Below are 24,247 nucleotides of genomic sequence, written 5' to 3'. Positions count from 1 at the left end.
ACTCCTTGCTTGTCACGATGTGAGGGAGTAGTAAAAGAGAAGGGGGGGGGGAGGTGAAGAGGGAAGGGACTAGAGGTGATTATAAATCGAGAGGGCTTCGTTCAACCGTTGGTTGCACTCTCGATATGCGTTCTCCGTTGCATAGTTCGTAAATTTCAAACTTTTACGAAGTGTTAACGAACTTCGGTCTTACATTCGCCATTTTGAAGACACTCGCGAAGGCCATCGTACGCGTGCACGTAGATACGCACATATATATACACGTAAAATTCCATAAGAAAGACGTAAGATGGTAAACTTAAGATGTAGAAAAAAAAATGTATAGTCAATGATATATGAGGGAAAGGTTGACCATAACAAATGCGAAAAAATTCTTTTTCCATTTATAACCTAAAAAAAAAACGCTAACGTGTTCATGCAATTCGTCATAATTCTGTCGAACGATAAATATGGTTCTTTTTTTAATATATATGTACGTATGTATGTATGTATATTTGTTATGAAATTTTTTATTCAATCGAATATTTTAGATTACCTGCGTAAATTTATTTAGCTATACGAATATCATAATCATTTATCTTTAATAAGATGAAGTATCTAATAACGTAAAATGTATCGCATTTAACTCCGTGTTTCATTTATATTTCTTTCCTCAAATTAAGTCTCCTTTTTCATGAAGTGAGAACTTGCATATATATTATAATATCGATTATGATCTCTCATTTCTCTAAGGAGAGACATAAATTATTATTAATTTTTTACTATTGAATTTCATATTAAAGCGTAGTAACATTACGTGATGACATATTTGATTGGTTGTCAGGAAGACTTATACCGTAAAAAAATTTTACTCTGAAACAATTTTTACGTTTGAAATTTTATAGGATAAAAATGGGGAAGAAAAAAATGCTATACTCGATTGAGATTGGTCGATTTTTTTAATCTTACGTCTTTACAGAAATTTTATATATATATGTGTGTATGTGTACATGATGGCCTTGACTCTCCTTAATCACGTGAATGGCTCGACGACGAATCAAATCGACAAGTGTGTAAGATAGAAAAAAAAAATGATACGAATTGCGAATGTTTTATCAGTCGAAATATCAAAATTATTTTGAAATGTTGCACGTTAACCTTATAACATATTTCGTGAACAATTTCACGGTATGTTGGAGAATTGATGTAGAGAAGGAGGAGAAGGGTAATTATAAATTCTGACAGGGAGGGATATTCGTACGACTTGGTTGCACTATATGCGCTCTTGGAAAAGTTCGTAAATTTTCAACTTGCGAAGTTATACGAACTTCGGTCTTACGTTCGCCATTTTGAAATAGCTCGTGATTCTCTTTCTCTCTTTCTCCCAGAGTCACGTGATTAACTCAACGACCAATTAGAAGCTTGTACGAAATAGAAAAATACATAAATCATGAAAAGTTTGACGGTCGAATATTCGATACGAAATTAATTTTGAATTATGAGTAAAATGAAAAAAAAAAAAAAAAGAAAGAAAGAAAGAAAAAGAATTTTTTTGTACGTTGGATAATTATACGTGTTAAAAATATCAGAGTATTTATCGAGCGTGATGAGAACGTTAAGTTTGAGCGTCACTGTTATACATATGGCTGCATTGGCTTGGCTGCACCCTTATCTCTTAGTTTTCATGGACTTTTGCGAGGGGTAAGGAGGAAGGAAGGGAGAAAGAGAAAGACTTATCTCTTCCAGGCCTCTTCAAGGAGACCTTTTCAAATCAAGCGTTAGTTTAGTTAATTGATTGCGAGTGTACAAGCGCGTGCAAATAAAATAATCGTTTCTTTTATAAAGATGAACTCGTATGTACTTATATATATCGTAAATGGAAAAAATGGTGTGTTGGAAATTATTTTATTATAAATTCGATAAGAAATTATAAAAAACATAATATTAGAATATATATCTATTAGAACACACACACACATACACTATAGATCTTTTAATTTTTCTTTTGTCAATTTTTATCATCATCATCATCATCATCATCATCATCATCATTATTATTATTATTATTAGAATTGAAGATTTTTATTGTGCAAAATTAATTATTGCAAAAGTATGTTATAAATTATTACAAAATTTATTATTACAAAGATACATAATTAAGTTATTTCAAAATTAATTATTACAGGGGTACGTAATTAAATTATTTCAAAATTAATTATCGTGAAAGTACTCTCGTTAGTAATTAAATTCTTGAAAAAACTAAAAAATATATATGTATCTATGTGTGTATCAAACAGCAAAAATTTTGTATTAATATTTTTTATTATTTTTATATAAAATTCGTTTAAATTCGACTCATATTTGTTATTCGCAAAAATAGAACAATAGAATAAAATTAAGTAAAAAATGAATATATATTTCATAATACACACACATGCATATTTCATAATACACACACATCTGTATATATGTATACACACATACACACATACATACATACATACATACATACATACATACATACATATATATATACATATATATATATATATATATATATATATATATATATATATATATAACGTAATCGCGTCGTTAGTGAACATCGTTTACGGGAAAACATATGTACGTGAACATGCGTAATTCGTTAGAAGATTGATATCAATGTCGTAAAGCTTGAAACAAACACAAAGTACGTGTCTACTTATGAGCGAGCAAGGTTGTCGGCGGTCGCGTGTAACCAATGCTTATAAATACGTTTGGAAGGTCGTATGTAAGTCAATCTGTGTTATGGTCATATCATAAACAATAGCACGAACAGTTGACTGTTCTCAAATTAAAAAGAGAAGTTTAACATTCTAAGAGTAAAAAGAAGAAAATAATAATAAATAAATAAATAAATAAATAAATAAATAAAAACAAAAATAAAAAAAAAAGTAGGAAGGAAAAACCCGAGGCGCTGAAGTGGTCTACACTCTATATTCACTCCATAATGACTTTTGAGAAAACTTTTTTCTATTTTTTTTTTGTTTTGCTTTCTTTCGTTAGTAGTCTACGAAGAGAAAAATATTTCGCCGACGTCGTGAAAGATACTTCAACTTTTCCGCCCGCATACGCGCTTATCGTACAACAACCTTGAAAGTATGGATACAGCTTAACGGTTGTTTCTGTGTAATTATGTTGAACATTTTTTTTCCATCTTTTTTCCTCTTTCTTCCAAATGAAAAAAGATTACAAATCTGTGGAATAATTGTTGTCGCCGATGTTACAAAAGAATCTTAGTTTTGCTATCGAGAAATTTAAGAAAGTATACAAAAAATAATTTTAAAGATTCTTTTTTTTTTTTTCGACAGAAAATCGATATACACAGTACATAGTTTATTATATTGTAATATAAATGAATAACAACAGTGATTGAGAGTCACTGCACGGATAAACACATGGCAGACTTCCTCGCCCTCTTATGTATTTCGTAGAAGGACCCCTTTGCCCTTACTATGGGGGGGTGGCTTACTAAAGGGTCTTACCCCTTGGTGCGTCATGTATAATCGAAAAATATACTATGATTCTCTCGTGACTCATACAAAAGAAAATAGATACAAAATGGTCTCTAGTTGTTTTTATTGTATTCGTCTTTTTCAAAACATTTTGAAAGTCATGTTTTTCGAATCATTTCCGTGTCAGCGAAAATTCTGAAGAAAATTAATAATTCAGGTCGATGATTCTTTTTTTTTTTTTCATTTTGATATAAATTTAGAAAAGCAATGAATGAAGCGAACAAATTATTATTATCATTATTCTTTTTTTTTTCTTCTTATTATAATAAGAGCGTAGAAAATTAGTAATCGGAGCGAACGAATTTTTTTTTCTTTTTTCATAATAGCAAAAAATTAGGAAAATTGATGATTGAAGTGAATCTTTTTTTATATTAATAAAACTTTAAAAAGAAATTAATGTTCGATGCGAAGAAATTTTGCTCTTTCGTGCTCTGAAAAATGTATTATCCACAAATTTGTATCGGAGAATACGAATTTAACTTTTATATTAAAAATTATTGGGGCGCATGAAACTTCGTAATTCTTTGAAACGTCCAACATAAGGAATTTTCAGTTTGAAACACATCATATACCCTTCTACATACGTTACTAAGTTTGCTGAGAGAAAGAGAGTTTATGAATGTTAACACGATGAGAAAACTTTTATGAGCAATACGTAGTCTCTCTTGAGTGTTTCCTTCTTGCTTGTCTCTTTATCTTTTTCTCTTTATCTTTCTTTCACTCTTTTCTCTCACTCTTTTCTCTCTCTTTCCCTTTCTTTCTTTTTTTTTTTTTTTTGTCTTTCGATGTTACTCTCTTATCGGCTTAAAAATGAATGACACTCGTAGATGCTTAGTAATGTGATACGCTTATGAGTTTCCTTTGAAATTATTTTCTCTGGATCTTCAATAAAAATATATTTTCATTTTATATCAGAATATCACTAGGAGGATTAAGTTTAAGAATTTAAAAGGTTAAAACAATCATAACAATCGCAATAATTATGATTTATTTATAATCGTTAATTAATTTATCGAATGAACATTTTCCTACCCCAAAAAATTCATATTTTAATCAATTAAATAAATTCTCTTTTATATAGAACGAAAACTATATCATTCAGTTAAAATCAGAAAATTCGAAACATTCAAATTTAAGAACAATCTAGAATAATTCATTGTTAAAAACAACAAAAATTTCTTATGAATCAAAAATTAAAAAAAAAAAAAATAAATAAAGAATAAAATATAAAATGTATATACAACTTGAATTGACTTCATCAGGAATGAATTATACACACACACACACACACAAATATATATAGAATGAATCAAAAGTTTTTGGACGATTTAAGAAATCAATTACACGATTTTCAAGACTTATCAAACCTGTAATTATACTTGTAGTTTTACAAACTAAGTTTGTAATTTTACAGTAAAATAAAATTTAAAAATCTCGGAAAGGAGGATTTAATTTTAAAAATCACCTACGAACTTTTGATTTACTCTTTACACACACACACACACACACACACACACACACACACACACACACACACACACACACACACACACACACACACACACACACACACACACACACACACGTACATGCATATGAATGAAATACAAGTTGATTGCAATGTAACGGAAGGTGGATCCGAAAGGGGTGGACGGGGAAGTGCCTGACCATCTGACACAAAACACCCTTTCACGAAAGCAGGGCGCGTCCCACTTTTTTTCTTTTCCTTTCCCTCTTTCTCCCTCTTCTCCAGTTATTTTTTTTTTCCCCTCGAAGCAAATCCTCGCTTTCGTTTCTCGTACATACATACATATGTACTTAAATACGTACGTGCATGCATGCATAGAGACAGAGGACAAACGTGTAGTAGGTTCATCCTCAGTGAAATTGTAGGGAACATACGAAGCAGAGAAAGAGAGAGAGAGAGAGAGAAAGAGAGAGAGAGAAAGAGAGAGAGAGAGAGAGAGAGAGAGAGAGAGAGAGAGAGAGAGAGAGAGAGAGAGAGAGAGAGAGAGAGAGAGAGGATTCATAGGATTTACTCGACCACCAAAGCACATCCTACTATTGTACATCCAAAGCTACACGTAGGATTCTTCTATGAAGAGTTATCCAAAAGGCTTTTGTTCGAATTGCAATGTATCGTTCAAATGAAATTTGCTACAAGATATATTACATATAGACACTCTTTCAGAGAGTATGATTTTTAAAAAGGGATGTTTCTATGGAACGATCGAATGAAACTTTTCATTGCGTTTTCTCCCTGTTTCGCGACAATTGTCACGTTTGATAATTTCTCATTGAAAATAGTATGCCTAATGAAATTTATCCCAAGATAATTATCAGATCATTTTTACTTTTAATGTCAAAGAGAAAATAACGTTCATTTACGACGTAATCAAATTAATAATGAGACGGTGAATGAATCATATCCCCCCCCCCCCAAATGAAGGAAAACTGACATTACCATAAATAAAAAAAAAAAGAAAGAAAGAAAGAAACAAAAAGTAACATAATTAGACATAAGTCATGCATAGTAAATAACGCTGTTAAAAAAAAAAAAAACACCACACACAGACGCACACAACGAAAACAACAAATGAAAAAGAAACAAAAATAGCACGGTACCGATTTTTACGAAGGTCTTTAATGATTCATCTATATCGTTTGATCTTTCCTCAATGAAATAATATAAATAACAAAAAGAAGAAAAAAAGGGAGAATGAGCCCGTAGGGGTCGTCTCTACTAAAATCACGTGGCACAGCAACGTCCTCGTTTTCTCTCGCATGCGTTTGATCGAAGAAAATTACTCGACGACGCCTCGCAACGGCACGTGCGATCTCTCTCTCTCTCTCTCTCTCTCTCTCTCTCTCTCTCACTCTCTCACTCTCACTCTCACTCTCATACCACAGCATGCATAATTTTCCAAGCTCGCTAATTAAGAAGATTTTCATCGTTGACGACGTCGACGTCATTAACTTCGTTATCGTTTCTTAGTCCTCCGACGACGAATAAAGGGAGTTAAATAAACTCTTTTCTTTTTTATTTTTCTCTCTGTCGTTTATGATCGGCAATAGTTGGACTCTTTTCAAAGGAAAACTTCAAATTTTGCTTGGTTTTCTCTCTCTCTCTCTCTCTCTCTCTCTCTTTTTTTTTTAACCTCTTTTTCGATCCCACCGTTTAGTTTCACAGGCCAACGTATTGTAATACGAATTGGGTTACAGAATTCCTGAATCTCTCTTTCTCTCTTTTCTCTCATTCTCTATCATTTTCTATCTCTCTGCTTCCTACGGGAATTCAATGGTTCGACGAACGATTTGAAATTTCTCTCCTCGACTTTACTCTCCTCACCACCCCGAATCCATTTCGATGTCGTATCGACCCTAGTCCGTTCAGTGGTTCTCAAACTTTTTCGAAATTAATCTCGTTTAAAAAAAAAAAAAAAAGGAGAGAAAAAGATGAGTTTTTCAAAATACAAAAGTATTTTTTATGTAACTTTCTTATTGATGCATTCTTTCTTTCTTTTTTCAACTTCTTTGAAAAGTTCTCTCTCTCTCTCTCTCTCTCTCTTTCTCTCTCTCTCTCTGTCTTTTTTGTTTCTTGGTGAATCGCCCGAAGTGTTTCTCAATTTTTTCCGAAATCAATCTTGTTAAGAAGAAGAAGAAAAAAAAGATGAACTTTCGAAAATGATCTTTTCTGAATTTTTGATAAAGTTCCTTTTTCTTTTGATAAATCGTTCGTACAGTGATTCTCAAATTCTTCAAAATCGAATTGAGATAAGGAAGAGAAAAAATGGTCGCGTCTACGTACGAGAGCGATCCTTTCTGTAATATTTTCTGAAAAGTATCTGATCTGGTCACGTAATAAATCGATCGTTTATGTCGAATAAATAAGTTCATTTTTCTTCTTCTTTTCTTTTTTGCTTTTTCTTTTTTAAATCGTTTCCTTTATTATCGACATAAAACATATTCAGATTACCTGTACTTCTGATTGTGTAATAAAAAATTTTTAATTTATGAGAAATGAGATTATGATACGTATTGTGTGTGTGTGTGTGTGTGTGCGCGCGCGCGTGCATCAAAAGTCCCTAGATGAGTTTTTAAAAGTGATTTAAAAAAAAAAAATGGAGATTTGTTTTACGATCGGAAAAACAAATTCGCATAGAAAAAGAATATACGCAATTGATTATTAAGATCATTTAGAAACTACTATCTCGCAACGTATTAATGAAGGAATTTTTTTAATTTTATGCACAAATGTAAATTTGTTTTATCCATCATCTTGTTATATGCAATACTTATCGCATGCATAATGTTAGGGTGAATTTTTAATCATAATATTTCTAATCTTTTTTTCTCTTTTTTCTTCTCTCTCTTTCTCTCTTTTTTCTCCCTTAGTAGATCTTTCTTACAGTTCGCATAAATAACTACTCATGTAATGCATGAATTATTATAACGAGCATCGTACCTCGCACGTGGCCGAGATTTATGATATGACTAACGGTAAAGTTAGTATACGTGTTTTATGTCTTACTTTATTGTTCTTTTTTTTAACCTTTTTTTTTTTTTTTTTAATCATGCTTTACTGATAATAAGACAGGCTTTTTTACCGAGTCGTATATTCTTTTATTATTGTAATATTTTTCTTTCTATTACTCTCGCTATTTTGTTGTTGTTATTGTTGTTGTTAAGGGTGTTTCCTTAGATGTCAAGATGCTTATTCTTTTGAGGATTTGTGGAATGTATTTGTGGGAGGAGATGAATCCAACACAAAAGGGCTCTCTTGAAAATATTCATAATAGCTATATTATTATTATTATTATTATTATTATTATTATTATTATTATTATTATTATTATTATATTTCGAAATGTCGAATATAATTAAAGGAAATTATTAAAGAAAATACGTTTCACGATTTATAGTATAATACTCGAGCAAGTACGTTCGTAATGGCGTTCTCGAGTATTCATGAAATTCTTCTCCCTTTTCCATATTTGAATTTCAAATTTCGCGCGAAACTCATGACCTTTTTTCGCATCTCTCTCTCTCTCTCTCTCTCTTTCTCTCTTTCTCTCTCTCGTTTTTTCCAATACTCTCCGCGAAAGGATTTCGTCGCCATATTCGACGATCGACGATCGCCTCCTTCTCCTCTTCCTCCTCCAACCAACCCTTTTATGTATAGACATTTATGTGTTTTTTGTGTGTTTGTATATATGTACATAGAGGGAAATGAATTTTCGTCGTCCCATCGTGGAATTGTTACCAGACTCGAAATCATTAGACGAGTTCCTAACACGTTCGGTCAACGAGTTAGACACGAAGTACTATACGAACGATTTTAATGAAAGCGTAGTTTTTATGAAAGTTTCTTTTTTTTTTTATTTTCTTTTTTATTTTTTTTACCCCTTTTTTCTCTTCTTTTTTTTCTCTCACATAATACTGGGATTGTCAAGCTCAACATTTCTAGCGTAGTCCACAATTAAAAAAAGAAAAGAAAAGAAAAGAAAAAGAAAAAGCTGCAGAAATTTATTTTTATTCTCTTTTTTCTTTTCTCGCTTTGGTCTCATTATTGTTAGGGGGAAAAAAGTGTATCTTTGAAATTATTTCAAGCGATTATATTTGCGCTCCTCTCTTCTTTTTTTTTTCTTCCCTCCCCCGTCTTGTTGCAAATATAATGAAGGAAATTTCGAAAGTGTAAAGACATAAAAATGTGTGTGTGTGTGTGATCTTACTATAATTTTTATAAATAATTTTTTTTCTATATAATGACACTAATATATATATATATATATATGCATGTATATCTATATGTATATATAAATATTATATAAAAATTATATTATACATAAAATATAATATATATGTATGGAATAATTCATCGTAATCCACTTCGATTTGGCGGATATATTAAAAAAGCTTATCGACCTTTTCCGTGCTTATCTTATCCCAGATAAAAAAAAATCTTGGCAGCACATAAAAGACCATGTATCGTAACGAAAGTAATCAAGGTGTAGTACATGTAATATACATTAAAAAGTATTTGACTGAAAGAAGTTCTCTCTTGAAAATTCGCAAACTCGATTAAATTTGTATTATTATTATTTTTTTTTTCTTCTTTTTTCTATTTTAATATTTTTCTCTTCGTACTCAAGTTTACGTTTCACTATGTTACTCTCGACGTTTCGTACACACGGGAGTTACTCTCGTTAACGTTAATTAAGCTAATGCGATACTCGACTCTGCGAGGTATAGCTTGAGAAATCGATGAGAAAATCATTTACATGAGTTTGATAAGTGGCTGATGGTAAATAAAATAGCACTCTTACGTAATATATTAATACTATATTTAAAAAAATAAAAAGAGAGAGAGAGAGAGAGAGAGAGAGAGAGAGAGAGAGAGAGAGAGAGAGACAGAGAGAGAGAGAGAGAAAACGAAAAGAAAACAGGCTTAATATTTATTATCACTCTTAATAAAATTTATTGAATCTAATAAATATTAATAAACTTAATGTTAATTTAATTATGCTGGATCCTTTTCAGTTAAAAATTTTTTTATATATTTATAACAAAATTATCAACTTTTCGATTTTTAATTGCAAAACAAAATTAAATTAAATATTTATAATAATAATAATATTAATAAGAAGAAGATGAAGAATAATAAAAATAACAACAATTGTAAAAATAAACGCACACACATGCAAATATTTTTCTAATACCTATAAGAATATTATATATATATAATCTTATTATAATTTTTATTTAATAAGTATGGTTTTATATCCGTATATGTTTTATATTATTTTTATTAAATTATATATGTATATATTTTATGCTCTTATATAATAAAATTTATATATATATATATATATAGCTTTCTTGCTTGGCTATCTCTCTCTCTCTCTCTCTTTCTCTCTGATTGCCTAATCTTAATAACACGTGCTAATACTCATAAAGTTCTAGCTTGGTATTGATGTCGATGAAATTGCTGAAAACTAATTACGGACTACCGGTTGTAAGGAGAGTTTCTCAGAATCTAATACGAAGTTCTCTTACGAAGAGAACGCAAAGCGAGAACGAGGTGGGAGTTCTCTTCCTAGATCGTTCGAAGATTTATTATATAATAAGATATAAATGCTTTACTAATTCGTATGTCAATATTAATCGTTTGCAACGTTCTTAGTAGTTTCTATTATTATCTTTTTCCATTTGGAGAATATCCTTCTATTTGTTCTTAACGAATTTCTTGTTAGTCGCACGTTAAAATTTACGAATAAACAATTAAATATTGTTTCAATTAATAAATAATGTCAGAATTGTGACAAAAAAAAAAAGAAAAAGTAAGAATCAAGTAGAATATTTTCAGTATTTTATTTTATTAACAATTTCAATAATATTATTTCAATAGCAAATATCTATGAATAATATTGGAATTGGAATACTAACACGTACGTTATTTCAATGAACAAATTTATGAATAATAATGGAATATTTAAAAATATCCAAATTGGTCTATTAAATTTTTAATAAAAAAATATTAACAATTCCAACATTGATAGATACAAAATTACTGAAAATATATCGCCATTGTTTATCGGTCGATATAATAAAAAATGTGCGACAACATGGCCGTCTCATTCTTTTACCAAGAAATAAGAAACTTAACGTTAAATGCTCTGAATCAGTCCTCGATCTCGTTTCTTCGAAGGCGTACGATACACGTAGTATACGTTGGAACGCAAGATGATATAAATTATAAGTAAACGAAGTAAAGAAGAACGATTAAATAAAAACGAAGGAATGCGACGAAAGAATGTATATGAAAAATGTTACGAAACAAAATGGCAGACACCGTAACATTTTTAACAAGATTAAAGAAAAAAGAAAAGAAAAAGAAGAAAGAAAAACGAGAGAGAACGAAAATTTCCATAATAAAAAAAGAATCTTCTTTCTATTTTTTTTCATTATCAAAAAAAAAAAAAGAAGAAGAAGAAAAAGAAAGATCTGCGAAATTTATTTATTATTCAATGTTATTTTAGTTACGATAAGAAGAGATCAATTTTCCTATCTAAAAGAAAAAATAAACGAAAAAGATGTATATTTGTTTTTATTTTCTCTCTCTCTTTCTCTCTTTCTCTTGCTCGCTCCACGCTTTTGTTGATACTCTAAAGAAAAATATGGAGAGCAGGTGTGCCTTGTGTAATTTTTGGCGGAGTGTCAACAATTTAAGAGTATTAGTATTTTACATTTTCGATGCATAACCAAACAACAAACAATATTACATAATGAAATGACAACTAAGTAGAAAAAGAAGGAAAGATATATATATGTATATGTATATGTATATGTATATGTATATAATGGTGCGCAGGGATTCTCATTCAAAAAAAAAAAATCTGAAAATACAATTTTTTAACAAATTTTTTCACTCTCGCTTAAAGTATCACTGTAAAAAAAAAAAAAAGTAAAACGAAATAAAAAATGCATAGAGACTAATAACGAAATGACAACAAATGTATAAAAACAAAGAAAAAAGAAATCGCACACGTGCACTCACCTGCTCAGAGATTCTCATTTAAAAAAAAACACGAATACAATAGAACACCTTGTGTTTCTCTCATTGGAAATCACATGTTAAATAATCCCCCCCCCCCCCCCCCCCAAAAAAAAATCAAAAATACATAGAGATAAATCTAGATATTAGATAACATGATTACGTTAAAAAATACATATTTCGTTTACAATCTCAATGGATATACACACACAAACACACACACACACACACACATCCTCATCTGATATCATCGTACATATGATCGTGTCTACAACAACGTGTTAGTAGAGATGTTCAAAGAAAAACCTACAGGTGCATCAAAGTTCTTCGCACGCGCGTACGCGTGTATACGTAGTAAACACTCGCGTTCAGTACACGTTTCTCTCTCTCTCTCTCTCTCTCTCTCTCTCTCTCTCTCTCTCTCTCTCTCTCTCTCTCTCTTTTATGTGTATGTGTGTGTATCTTTTTGTGTACAATGAACTGGTGATGCTGGAAGTAACATCAGCAGCAAAGCAGACTTAGGTCGATACTCTCTCATTTTCTCTCTCTCTCTCTCTCACACACACTCACACACACACACACACACTCGCTCGCTCACTCACACATATACATACACATACACAGAGCTTATAGCACACAAAACATGCTTACACCTAAGCGAAGTGTCGATTATATCGATTCTGTAGAAAAAGCATGGACGTTCTCTCTCTCTTTTTCTCTATCCTTTTTGTCTCTTTGACCATGTTAAGTTCTTTTATCTTTGCTGCTTCGTCACTAGTGATAACGCGCTGACAGCTAACGAACTTTTAATTAACGAGAGCCACCTTAGAACGCACCTACCAAGTAAAACCGTTCTTCTTCAACGAACAATTTTTTTATCGTTTCTTTCTGTTTTTTTTTTTTTTTCGTTCTCCCTTTCTCTCTGTCTCTCGCTCTTTCTTTCCATATCGCAATAATGACCTTCCTAATGAGTCAAAGTGAGTACATTGTAAAGAAAAAAAAAAAAAAGAAAAAAAATTAAATAGAAAAAAAAGAAATTAAAGAAGTTACGATAACCCAGTACGTTTGTCCATAATGTTTCATTCTTATATTTTTTTTTTTTTAGATTAAAGATGACGCATTAATGATAATGAATACGTAGTTTATGTGTCGACTGATGTAAGTTACATATAATATAACGTAGATATGTATCTGTACATTTATGATGCACATATGTATATATGTATATGGAAACATAATGTATGTATATATGTATTTATATATTTATATATGTATGTATTAAGGAAATCATATTTATCGTATTGTACGCATTAAACTTTAGTCAACATATAAAAAAAAATTCAATGCAAAGTATTATTACAGTATTACAGATCTTTTAAATCTATTAGATTCAATGTAATTGAATATGAATATATATATATATGCATACACGTTACACGTATTTTTCATTTTTTTTTTTTTTTTTTAAATGTTAAGCAAGCGAACGTTGAATCAGAATATGAATCATATTAATTATTGACCCAGAACAAACAATGTCTCGTGTCTTTTACTCGGACAGATAAATATCATCTTTTTTTGTCGTATTACGTCGAAGAGTCATTTCCGTTTTTGATATCGAAATAGAACGAGAAAGAGAGAACTAAAGCAAATTTATTGAAAGCTTTCGTATCGCGGGTATATATATATATATATGTATACATATAAACATTCATATATATATATATTGCTGTGTATTATCTAATGACAAAGAGATAACAATTGTTAAAACTGACTGCATATATACTGCATATGTACTGTATATACACTGTATACTATACATATGGTTGACTCAAGTGAAATTTTACATAATATCCGTTTCATTTATTTCCTACGAGATATATCTTAGTACGAATTCGATTTTTGCTGTATAATCAACTATAAAGTAGAATTAGAATTATTTTTGATGTAAAACTTTCTTTCTTTTTTTTTTTTATGTTTGTTCTTTTTTTTTTTTTTTTCTTTTCTTTCGTTTTGAATTTGAGAATAGTTAATAATATATTCCATGCTCTGCGTAAAGTATATAGTACAAAGTTTATGCGTTCGAATAAAAAAGAACAAAAAGTGGGAGAAAAAAAAGAAAAAGAAAGAGAAATATTATTTCGGTCGTGAAATATTATTTCGTAAATTACGACGAAGTCGTAGTCGTCCGTGTGTTGGCGACTTTCGATCTTCAGCAACGACTTTGGGATGGAACTGCAGTGCAGTGCAGTCTCTGTGTTATATGCATCGGACCGGTTTCTTCTGTGCTCGACGATGTTGCGCTCTTCGAGTTAGACGACGACGTTTCTCGTTCTTAAACTCGACGAATCCAACACGCTTCGTACATCTTTTCTTTCTTTCTTTATTTTTATTATTATTTTTGTTATTATTATTATTATAAATATTTCGTACAACTTTATCAACATTTAAATCGTCAATTATTGAATGAATTATTTTCCTTGATTTTTATGATAATTGTTTATTATTTTTTTATTTTTTTTTATTTATTTATTTTTTTTAATTTCATTACCTTGCGTTTTTTTTTTTTTTTTTGCTGAAGTATAAGAACGTAACGCAATACAATTTTCGACGCCACAATACATCCGTATTTTTATATTGTTTCATCCTTCGTTTTCTTTTCTTATTAAGTATAAATAAAATTTTCCCCTTAATATTTCTAACATTAGAAATAAAAACGAAAGGAACTTCGATTACAAAAAAAAAAAAAGAAAGAAAGAAAGAAAAATTTTCTATTAAGCATAATTTTAATTCGTTAAAAATTACAAAACTTAATTTCATTTCACTTCATTTTATTTCGTTTCGTTTCGTTTCGTTTGTGTAATTATATTTACGTTACCTAGAAAGAAAAAGGGGAGGAAGAATCTTCAAATTACTATTTCGTTACTGGGACAGAAAAAAAAAAGTAAAAATATAAAATAAAAGAGAAGAAAAATAAAAATGTTTTATTTCGTCATTAGATGTTGCAAAAGTTTGGTCCACGTCGTCGACGTCGAAACGAAAAGGAGTAATTTACGTTTTTAGATTTCGTGCACTTTCATCAACGTCGAAACCGAAACCGCTGCTTTCTGTACATTAAATCGTCCGACGCGTTTAAAAGCAAGCTAGCGAGCTATCGAGCAAAATATATACATATATATGTGTATATATATATATTTGTTATACATACATATATGTACAAATATATATATATATATATATATATATATGTTGCCATATGTTTTATTCGCGGTACGCTTTTAAACGTGCAATCGTTCGTACGTTGACACTGAATGTTCACATTTATAATATGAGCGAGCGAGCTAGCAAGCAAGTAAGCAAAAGAAGGAAAAGCAACTTTGTGAGTTTTCAGAAAGAAAATTTTCTGATAATCTCTACCATGAAATAAAATTAAACGAGACAGACAAAAAGAAAGAAAGAAAGAAAGAAAGAAAGAAAGAAAGATAAATAGGTAGATAGAGATATTTTTAGATGTGAGTATTTCAAAGGCTCTAACACGAATATTGTTTTTGTTTAAATCGTTTTTACAAAAATTATACGTTCTACAACACGATTTCGTTTAGACGCGATAGAAAAATAATTTTTTTTACGAATCGTTAATTAAACATTTAACACGATGATAAAAAAAAAAATAGAAGATGTATTTCATTAAAACTCGATTCCCGAAAGACTACGTGTTGTTACATGGTCCAATAATTCGATCACAGTTAATCCATCTGAATAAAGTTGTTGTAACAACTAACGAAAAATTATTATTACTCTTAGCTGATTCGTAAAGTATATCTTTAGTAATTAGAGACGTTAGACGGTGATTTAATAGTGCTAGAGAGCGATATCGTTTAATACGATACTCTCCTATGGATTAATTATTCGATTTCACCGATAGATTCGGTGTGCAATAGAGTCGAATTCGATCGAAAGGATTCGTTTTTTTTTTCTTATATTTTTTTATTTTTTTATTTTTTTATTTTTTCAAGACAAAAAATCATTGATCGGTTTCGTAACCTCGTTCGATAATCACGATCCATGTTCGATCCCTTGGACAGCAATAGTGCACGGTTTCCGGCCGGAAGTTCATAAGACACTGCGGTACCACTAGCAGCACCATATTGAAACATGCTCTAGCTTTGGAAACCTGCATGCAAAGCATATCGATCGTACCTGACTATTCGCCATATTCACTCGGCTCGATTTATGCGATAACCTCTTTCTTTTCTTTTTCTTTTTTTCCCTTTGCTTTTTTAATTATCGATCGAACCATAATTCTTCTTGGTTTAACTCGTGTACTTCCGGATCTCTGTTTTTTTCTTTTTCTTCTTTTTTTTTTTTTTTCTTTTATCCTTCTTAGGAAAAAATATGGCAGCCAGTTCGTCGCTTTTTTTTCTTTTTTTTTTTTTGCGAAGATCAATTCAACTTTAATTTTGTTCGGCTTACTTTTATATTTGCGTGGTCCTTTTTCTTTCATCTTAGGAAAAAAAGAAACATGGCGACAAGTTCGTCGCCATTATTATTATTTTTTTCTTATTTATTTATTTTTCTTCTTCTTCTTCTTCTTGTTTTTTTTTTCTTTTTTGGCAAAGATCAATCCAACTTTAATTTTGTTCGATCTACTTTCATTTACTTTTCCTTATCTTTTTAGAAAGTAGAGTAACATGGTGGCAATTTTGTAATCTATTTCTTTTTTCATTCTTTTTGCAAAGATCGATCCAACTTTAATTTTGTTCGGCTTACTTCCATACTTTTGATTTCTTTCTCTTCTTTTTTCCTTTCTTTCTTTCACTGATCGATCCAGTTTTAATTTCGTTCGTAAAACTTTCGTACTTTGCTTTTCTTTTTATCTTTTTTTTTTTTTTTTTTATTTATCTTAAGAAGGAAATAAACATGGCGACGGTAAGTTCGTCGCCATTTTTTTTTTCTTCTTTTAAGAATCTGTGAATCTATATCACTCACTATTTTTCCTTTCATTTATTCCGATGACGAAACTTAGTGATAATTTCTGTGGGAGAAAAACTATAAACAAGGACGTAGCCTATCCTGTAACAAAGGACGCCTATTGTTCGTATTCTCTCTGGTAGAAACGCGCCGTATACATGCTGTTAAGAAGAAGATATATTTCCTTATTATACATACACAATATACGTACATCGTACATACGTATGTACATACTCTCGATGTCAGTCGCGTGTCGCGTACTTTCCTGAGAACGTATAACGTACGTATCCGTCGTCCGCTGCGTCCGTATTAAGAAATAGAGAGAGAGAGAGAGAGAGAAAGAGAAAGAGAAAGAGGGAAAGAGAGAACACGAACGTACCATCTAGCGATAGTTTGTTTCTCCTAGTTCAACGGGTCAATGGAGCAGTCAGATATACGCTCGTATAATACAAACTCTAAAAGCGACGAGACACGTCCTCGTCGTTCAACGGGCTCTCGTCCTTGGCATATATCTTATTGGTCTCGAGCTTTTCGAAGGTTCCGAAGGACTCAGGTGTTGTATAGGGATATGTTAATATATACGTTTTGTGAAAAGTTATTACAAAAAGAAAAGGAAAAAAAAAAAAAAGAGACAAGGGCAATAAATTCTCAAGCAGAAGTAATTAAAACGAAAAAAGTAATAATAATAATAATAATAATAATAATAACGATAACAAAAAAGCAAAAATGAAAAATAACAAATATCGTCATAATCTCTAATAATCGTTTTTAATTTTCCTTTTGCCTTTTGTTGTGTTATACAGATACAGGCGAAGCGCGAGCTGTTCTTCAAAGGTGACAGCACGGGCATAATCTCATCGCCTTCGGTGCCCTCAGTTCCACCACCTCAACCACCAGGCCAAGCTTCGGCATCGTCGTTAACGACTACGAGTGGCAATACAACGACTAGCATCAGTACGACGACAAGTAACAACAGCAGTGGCACAACGAACCTTGTTAATTCGACTAGTACGAACGTCAACAGTAGTAATAACAATAATAACAACAACAACAGTACGTCGGTCCAATCGACAGCTTCCATATCCTCCTCATCCTCGTCTTCTTTGAGCACGACGGCAAGCATTTACACTGGTGGTGTTAGTGCAAGTCATGCGAGTCATGGGACGAGCTCTATACCGCCAACAGCGAAGATGCGTTTGCCTCTCTCATCCTCCTCCTCCTCTTCGACCTCCACCTCCACATCTTTATCGTCCACGACGACCTCAGGCAACAATCCCAACCTTACCTCGGCCTCGGCCCTGATACTCAATCAGAACAACGATCCTTCCGAGGATAGCAACAAAAGAGAATCGGCAAGGAGCAACGAGTCCAAGGATTCATCATCTAACGCCATACATCATCGACCGCTTCAACCGTTAACAAAGTCGAAAGAACTCGATGGTTACGTCGGCTTTGCCAATTTACCTAACCAAGTCTATAGGAAGGCCGTTAAAAAGGGATTTGACTTTACCATCATGGTTGTTGGTTCGTATCTCATCTTTCTTGTTTTTCTTTTTTTTTTTTTTCTTATTTTCTTGTTCGTTTTGCTTTTCTTTTCTCTCGTTAAAGTAACGTTCTACCTTATCGTCTCGAACGAGGTACTGTCGGTAAAGAAGAAAGAAGGACAAAAGAAAACAAAAGGCATTCTGCTTTACCGACACGCTACGAAATCTTGGTTCGTTTACCTCTTTCAATAATGCTTTCTTTCTTTCTTTTTTTTTTCTTTTTTTTTTTTTTTTATTTTACTCGATTAAAATTGATCTTTTTCGCACTTTTGAATATGTATGTTTGAACATTTTAACGAGCTATATTAGCAAAGGAACGACTTCGTGCTCGAAAACAAAGTGTCGTGTCAGGGCCTCGAAACGAAGAAGGATCGTTCGTCGTTCCTATTCAATTAAACGTGCATTGCCGCCTTTCGACCAAAGGACAACGAACGTCTCTTCTACTCTTGAGGTTCAAAGAGATCGAAAGACAAAAGGAAGGCCGTTTCTCCTCTTTGTGGCTTCTATGCGTTTCTCTTCTCTAAGCTGCTACACTGCACTGCTGTTTCAATTCCGGTCGAAAAAAAATATATATATATATATATATATATCGTTTTTATAAAACTTTCTCATCTGCTCGACACGTGCAGCGCCGACTTGCATCTACACACACACACACACACACGCGCGCGCGCGTACATCATACCAAGAGCAGCTGTATTAGGTTTGCCGCTGTTCTCAGTGATTCTCAAATTTCTCGTCTTTAAAATCTCACGTCATTAAGATATGAGACTCACTCTTAGAGTAGATGAAATTTATTATTTCGTCGTTGACTGAGAATCTTTGAGCCAAACTCCTTTCCATGACTCACTTTCGACTTTCTAAATTTTGGGGTTTTTTTTTTTTTTTTTTACTCGCGTGTTCGTATATATGCTTGCGTGCCTTATGTGCTATTATAGGTGTATCGTTATATTCTATTGGAAGAACAAAGCGTCTTTACGATGTACACACACACACACGTATATATATATATATATATGTATGTATGTATATATATGAGAATTCTCCCGTTCGAAATAAAAGTTAGAAATTTGAGAATATGGGCGGAGTACTCAGCTATTAATAGGATCGGTATAAACGGAGTCATTCTCCATAAATAAAGCAATTCAAGTACGTACCCTTGAGAATGACCACTGGTACTGGTTCAAGGTTTGCAAACGCAAGGATAATATTAATATACATACTGTAGTAATATACATTCGATTAAATATAAACTTGTGATCGATCTCTTTATATTATTAAATTTTTTTATTAAATCCAACATGTTGTACATGTTGAACATGAAGAAGACGATATGTGAAAGAAAAAATGTTTAACAAAAATGATGAATATTTCTGTAAAAAAGAATTCTATTTCGGTGTTTAAAATTTTTTTTTTTATTCGTTCGTTCGTTCATTCTTTCTTTCTTTTTTTCTTTCTTTCTTAGGTCGATCCGGACTAGGAAAATCAACTTTTATAAACTCCATGTTTTTGGCCGATATATACAGCGCGGAATATCCAGGACCTAGTCTCAGGGTAAAGAAAACAGTAGCCGTGGAAACGACCAAGGTGTTGCTGAAAGAAAATGGGGTAAATCTTACACTGACAGTGGTCGATACGCCTGGATTTGGCGATGCGATCGACAATAGTAATTGGTAATTTGTGCTTTATTTATTTTTATTCTTCACCTTTCGCATATTGCACGGAAAAATCAATACTATTTTATCAAAACTCTTGCTTGAAGAAACAAAACAAAAAAAAAACATTCAATACATAATATATATATATGTATATATATATATATATATATATATATATATGCATACAAAGTGTAACAATCAACATGGACATTTTGAATAAATTCGAAACGATGAATTTATAGAGAAATCGTTTCGTATCAAAATTAAATTTGATTTTTAATGAAATTATTATCGAGTTGAAATAAACAATATCGAGTAAATATTGACATTTTTTATCATAAATAAAATCACCAACTTGATATTATGCAAATATAAATGTTTAAACAAATACAACGAATATTGCGATTTTAATTAAATTATCGAGGAAGAAATCATTGTTTTATATTTTATATATATATATATATATAATACATATATATAATAAAAATAAATAAGTTAATAAAAACTATAAATAAAATATATATATATATAAAACTATAAAAGATTGAATTTTAAGCCATTGAAATTATATATAGAATAATTTTTCATATTATGGATAATTTAGAAATTATATAAAATCTACAGAGATAGGTGTCTCACTTTGTTATACATATATATATATATGTATATTTGCTCGTTTCTTAATTTTAATAATTAAAATATATATGTACATATCATTTGCTTCAGCTGGGTTCCAGTTATAGAATACATTGAGTCGAAATACGAGGAGTTCCTGAATGCCGAGTCTCGCGTAACGAGACGGCAAATACCCGACAGTCGAGTACACTGTTGTCTTTATTTCATCGCGCCCTCGGGTCACGACCTGACGCCGCTCGATGTAGAGTTCATGCAGCGCCTTCACGACAAAGTCAATATAATACCTGTTATTGCGAAGGCCGATACGATGACTCCTGATGAGCGTGCTTATTTTAAAAAAAAAGTAAGTAAATAAAAAAAAATATATATATATATATATACATTCGTACAAAAATATTTATCAATGAAATATTCTTAAAAAATAATAAAATTCGTTAATTTAATTATAATGTGTATATATATATATATATAGAATATATTATATAGAATATATATAGTATACATATATAAAATATTATATATATATATATATAGAATATATTATTATTATATATTAGACGTATATTTTGAAAAATTAGTTTATTTCGTTATTCTCTTCAATCATGTTTTTTTTTTTTTTTTCTATAGATATTAAATGAAATCGCACAACACAAAATCAAAATCTATGAATTCCCAGAAGAAGAATACGAAGAGGATAGTAAGTTCGATAAAGTTTTAAGGGATAGAGTTCCCTTCGCCGTTGTTGGGGCGAATACTGTAGTCGAACACGATGGAAAGAAAGTACGTGGAAGAAATTATCCATGGGGTATTGCTGAAGGTATATGAAAAACTAATTATTTATACTTCGTATCGTCATGTTGTAAAATGTGGTGTTGTAATGGATAAATGCAAATTATTTCTCATCGTTACTTCTCTCTCTCTTTTTTTTTTTTTTTTTTTTTTATTTTTTCAGTTGAGAATCTAGATCATTGCGACTTCATAGCCTTGCGAGATATGATCATTCGAACGCATCTACAAGATTTACAAGATGTTACGAATAATATACATTATGAGAACTTCCGGTGTCGGACTTTGGCTGGCCTTGGTGTAGATGGAAAACCGACAAAAATTTCTAATAAGTACGTTCAGTATATATATTCGAAATTATTCTATTGTAATATAGTTATACACGTTTGTCGTTATTTCAAGGAAATTTTGATTTATTTTCTACGTATATTTAATAAGATGAGGCAATGGAAATTAAATGGAGTATGTAATACGATGAATTTAGAAAGATGCAGGCATTTAAAGAAATTTATTAGAATTTGAATGGAACGATATCGATTAATAATTTATATACGACCATTAAATAGGAGGGAATATTATAATCTTCTTATACTTTATGTTTGATCATTCTAAGTTCTTTAACAATTATACTTGTTTTCTTCTTTTTCCCAAAACACCGAAGGAAAAAGCTTGTGCATGCAAACTACTGGAAAGCAAGATAAATAAATATATATGCATATATATTACCGCAATCTAAATAATTTTTGACAAAAAAGAATAAAAATCGCATTGTAGGACAAGATTTAGAAAAAAAGAAAACATCTCTGATAAAGACAAACCTTTTTAATTACATTCTTCATAGATAAATTTTAATATTGATTTCTTATTGGTTAGTTTGTGCCCACCAGGAGTGATGAACAGTTTCATGACAGTGTGGTAAGTCCTTTAATAAGGCTGAGGTCATGTACTATGGTTTTGTGTGCACAAGCCTTGTCGAATTTCTATTTGCTAGTTCTTAGTTTCAGAAATTATGTCATGCTAAAAGAAAAAAGGAGGGTTCACTGCATATAAAATTGAAAGAATCCAATTTTTTTATTCAAGCCATCAAAGCTAGAATAAATAAGTCTGTAAATATTATATTCTCTATCGATATATAAAAAAAAAAATAAAAAAATAAAAAATAAAAAATAAAATTGAATAAACATAATTTTTCTAACACAAACTGATATTATATAACAATAACACAAAATGATATATTGTATTTTACATTTGGTAGAAGTAGTGAGCCCTCTGTAACGATATTAGTTATTGCAAGTAACGCATTATAAATAATTGTGAAATTTAGTAAGTTCCAAGAAAGTGTAGATACAAGGAACCAGGAATATTTGAAATAAGCAAAAAAAAAAAAAAAGAATTGTTTTTATTTTATTAGTTTTTATGAAACCTGGCATTGATATATATATATACCTAAATATATAAATAACAGATTGCTTGCTGCTTTATTTTATCTTCTTTTAGTGGCTATTTATTTATTTAGTTTTCATCATTGAAATGGCACAGCACTACTCCCCTGTAATGTCTCGTTCGTAAATCTATACAATATTTCAAACAAATATTAGGAATAAATATATATATATATATATATATTTTTTACCATGATATTACAAAATCTTTATGGTAGTCTATTATATTTCCTATATATGAATATTATTCTCGTACATATATGCCTGTAACTAACAATGTATATTAGTACGATTTAATGTACAGATAAAGAAAACTATTTCTCGTAGATGTAATAATTATAATTAATATTCTCATAATTTATGTTCACCTGTGTGTAATTGTTTTATTTATTTTTTATTATAGGAATCCTTTGGCTCAATTGGAGGAAGAGAAAAGGGAACACGATAATAAAATGAAGAAGATGGAAATTGAAATGGAACAAGTATTTGAAATGAAAGTTCGTGAAAAGAAACAGAAACTTAAAGATTCAGAGGCCGATGTAAGTATTATCGTTTGTTTTTATCATTGATTTTTTTTTTTTTTTTTTTTCTTAATTATGTTCTTTTTGAAATTGTATACATAAATATTGACTACAGTTACAGAGACGGCATGAACAAATGCGACGCTCTTTAGAACAACAAGTTCGCGAATTAGAAGAGAAAAGACGTGCATTCGAAGCAGAAAAATTAGCGTGGGAACAACAAACCGGTCACAGTATTGAAGAATTACGTAGGCGCAGTTTAGAAGCCAACTCGAAAGAGTAAGTGTGAATTTATTTATTTACATAATGCTTTTGACCATTTTATATTAATTATCAACGTTTTATTTTTGTATTTTTATTTTATACACAAAGTTACTGCTTTGATTACACTATCCATCCTTTACTGTATTATGTATCAAAAACAATCTGCCATTCCTGTCGCTATGAAGATAATGATTTAATTTTTAATTATTCATATACGATCAGATATGGGGAATATTCAAAAAAAAATTTTCATGAACTTAATGATCCTAAGTATATGTTACTTAATGTGTTACATCTATTTTCAGAATATAGAATTTCTATTTTCTATTTTTTTTTTT

At 30.7% G+C, this 24,247-nt stretch overlaps 1 protein-coding gene across 13 annotated transcripts in view; it reads left to right on the top strand.

Moving 5' to 3' along the window:
* Window positions 1–24,247, top strand: part of LOC122628206 (septin-7) — a 42,319-nt gene that overhangs the window by 13,024 nt on the left and 5,048 nt on the right. For 10 of the 13 annotated variants that reach the window (XM_043810233.1, XM_043810236.1, XM_043810230.1 and 7 more), the window contains 8 exons: window positions 17,862–18,582; window positions 20,068–20,275; window positions 20,987–21,239; window positions 21,524–21,713; window positions 21,849–22,014; window positions 22,556–22,597; window positions 23,528–23,663; window positions 23,761–23,924. In XM_043810233.1, coding sequence (XP_043666168.1) covers window positions 17,862–18,582; window positions 20,068–20,275; window positions 20,987–21,239; window positions 21,524–21,713; window positions 21,849–22,014; window positions 22,556–22,597; window positions 23,528–23,663; window positions 23,761–23,924 — 1,880 coding nt within the window. Of the gene's footprint in view, window positions 1–17,089; window positions 17,612–17,861; window positions 18,583–20,067; window positions 20,276–20,986; window positions 21,240–21,523; window positions 21,714–21,848; window positions 22,015–22,555; window positions 22,598–23,527; window positions 23,664–23,760; window positions 23,925–24,247 lie in introns of those variants that run through there. The other 3 variants (XM_043810234.1, XM_043810232.1, XM_043810235.1) reach the window with 2 other exon arrangements.

Source organism: Vespula pensylvanica, chromosome 3 (genome assembly GCF_014466175.1).
Source record: "Vespula pensylvanica isolate Volc-1 chromosome 3, ASM1446617v1, whole genome shotgun sequence".
Taxonomy (NCBI): domain Eukaryota; kingdom Metazoa; phylum Arthropoda; class Insecta; order Hymenoptera; family Vespidae; genus Vespula; species Vespula pensylvanica.
The sequence above is the reverse complement of the archived record's forward strand: the minus strand, read 5'-3'. Positions and strand labels throughout refer to the sequence as shown.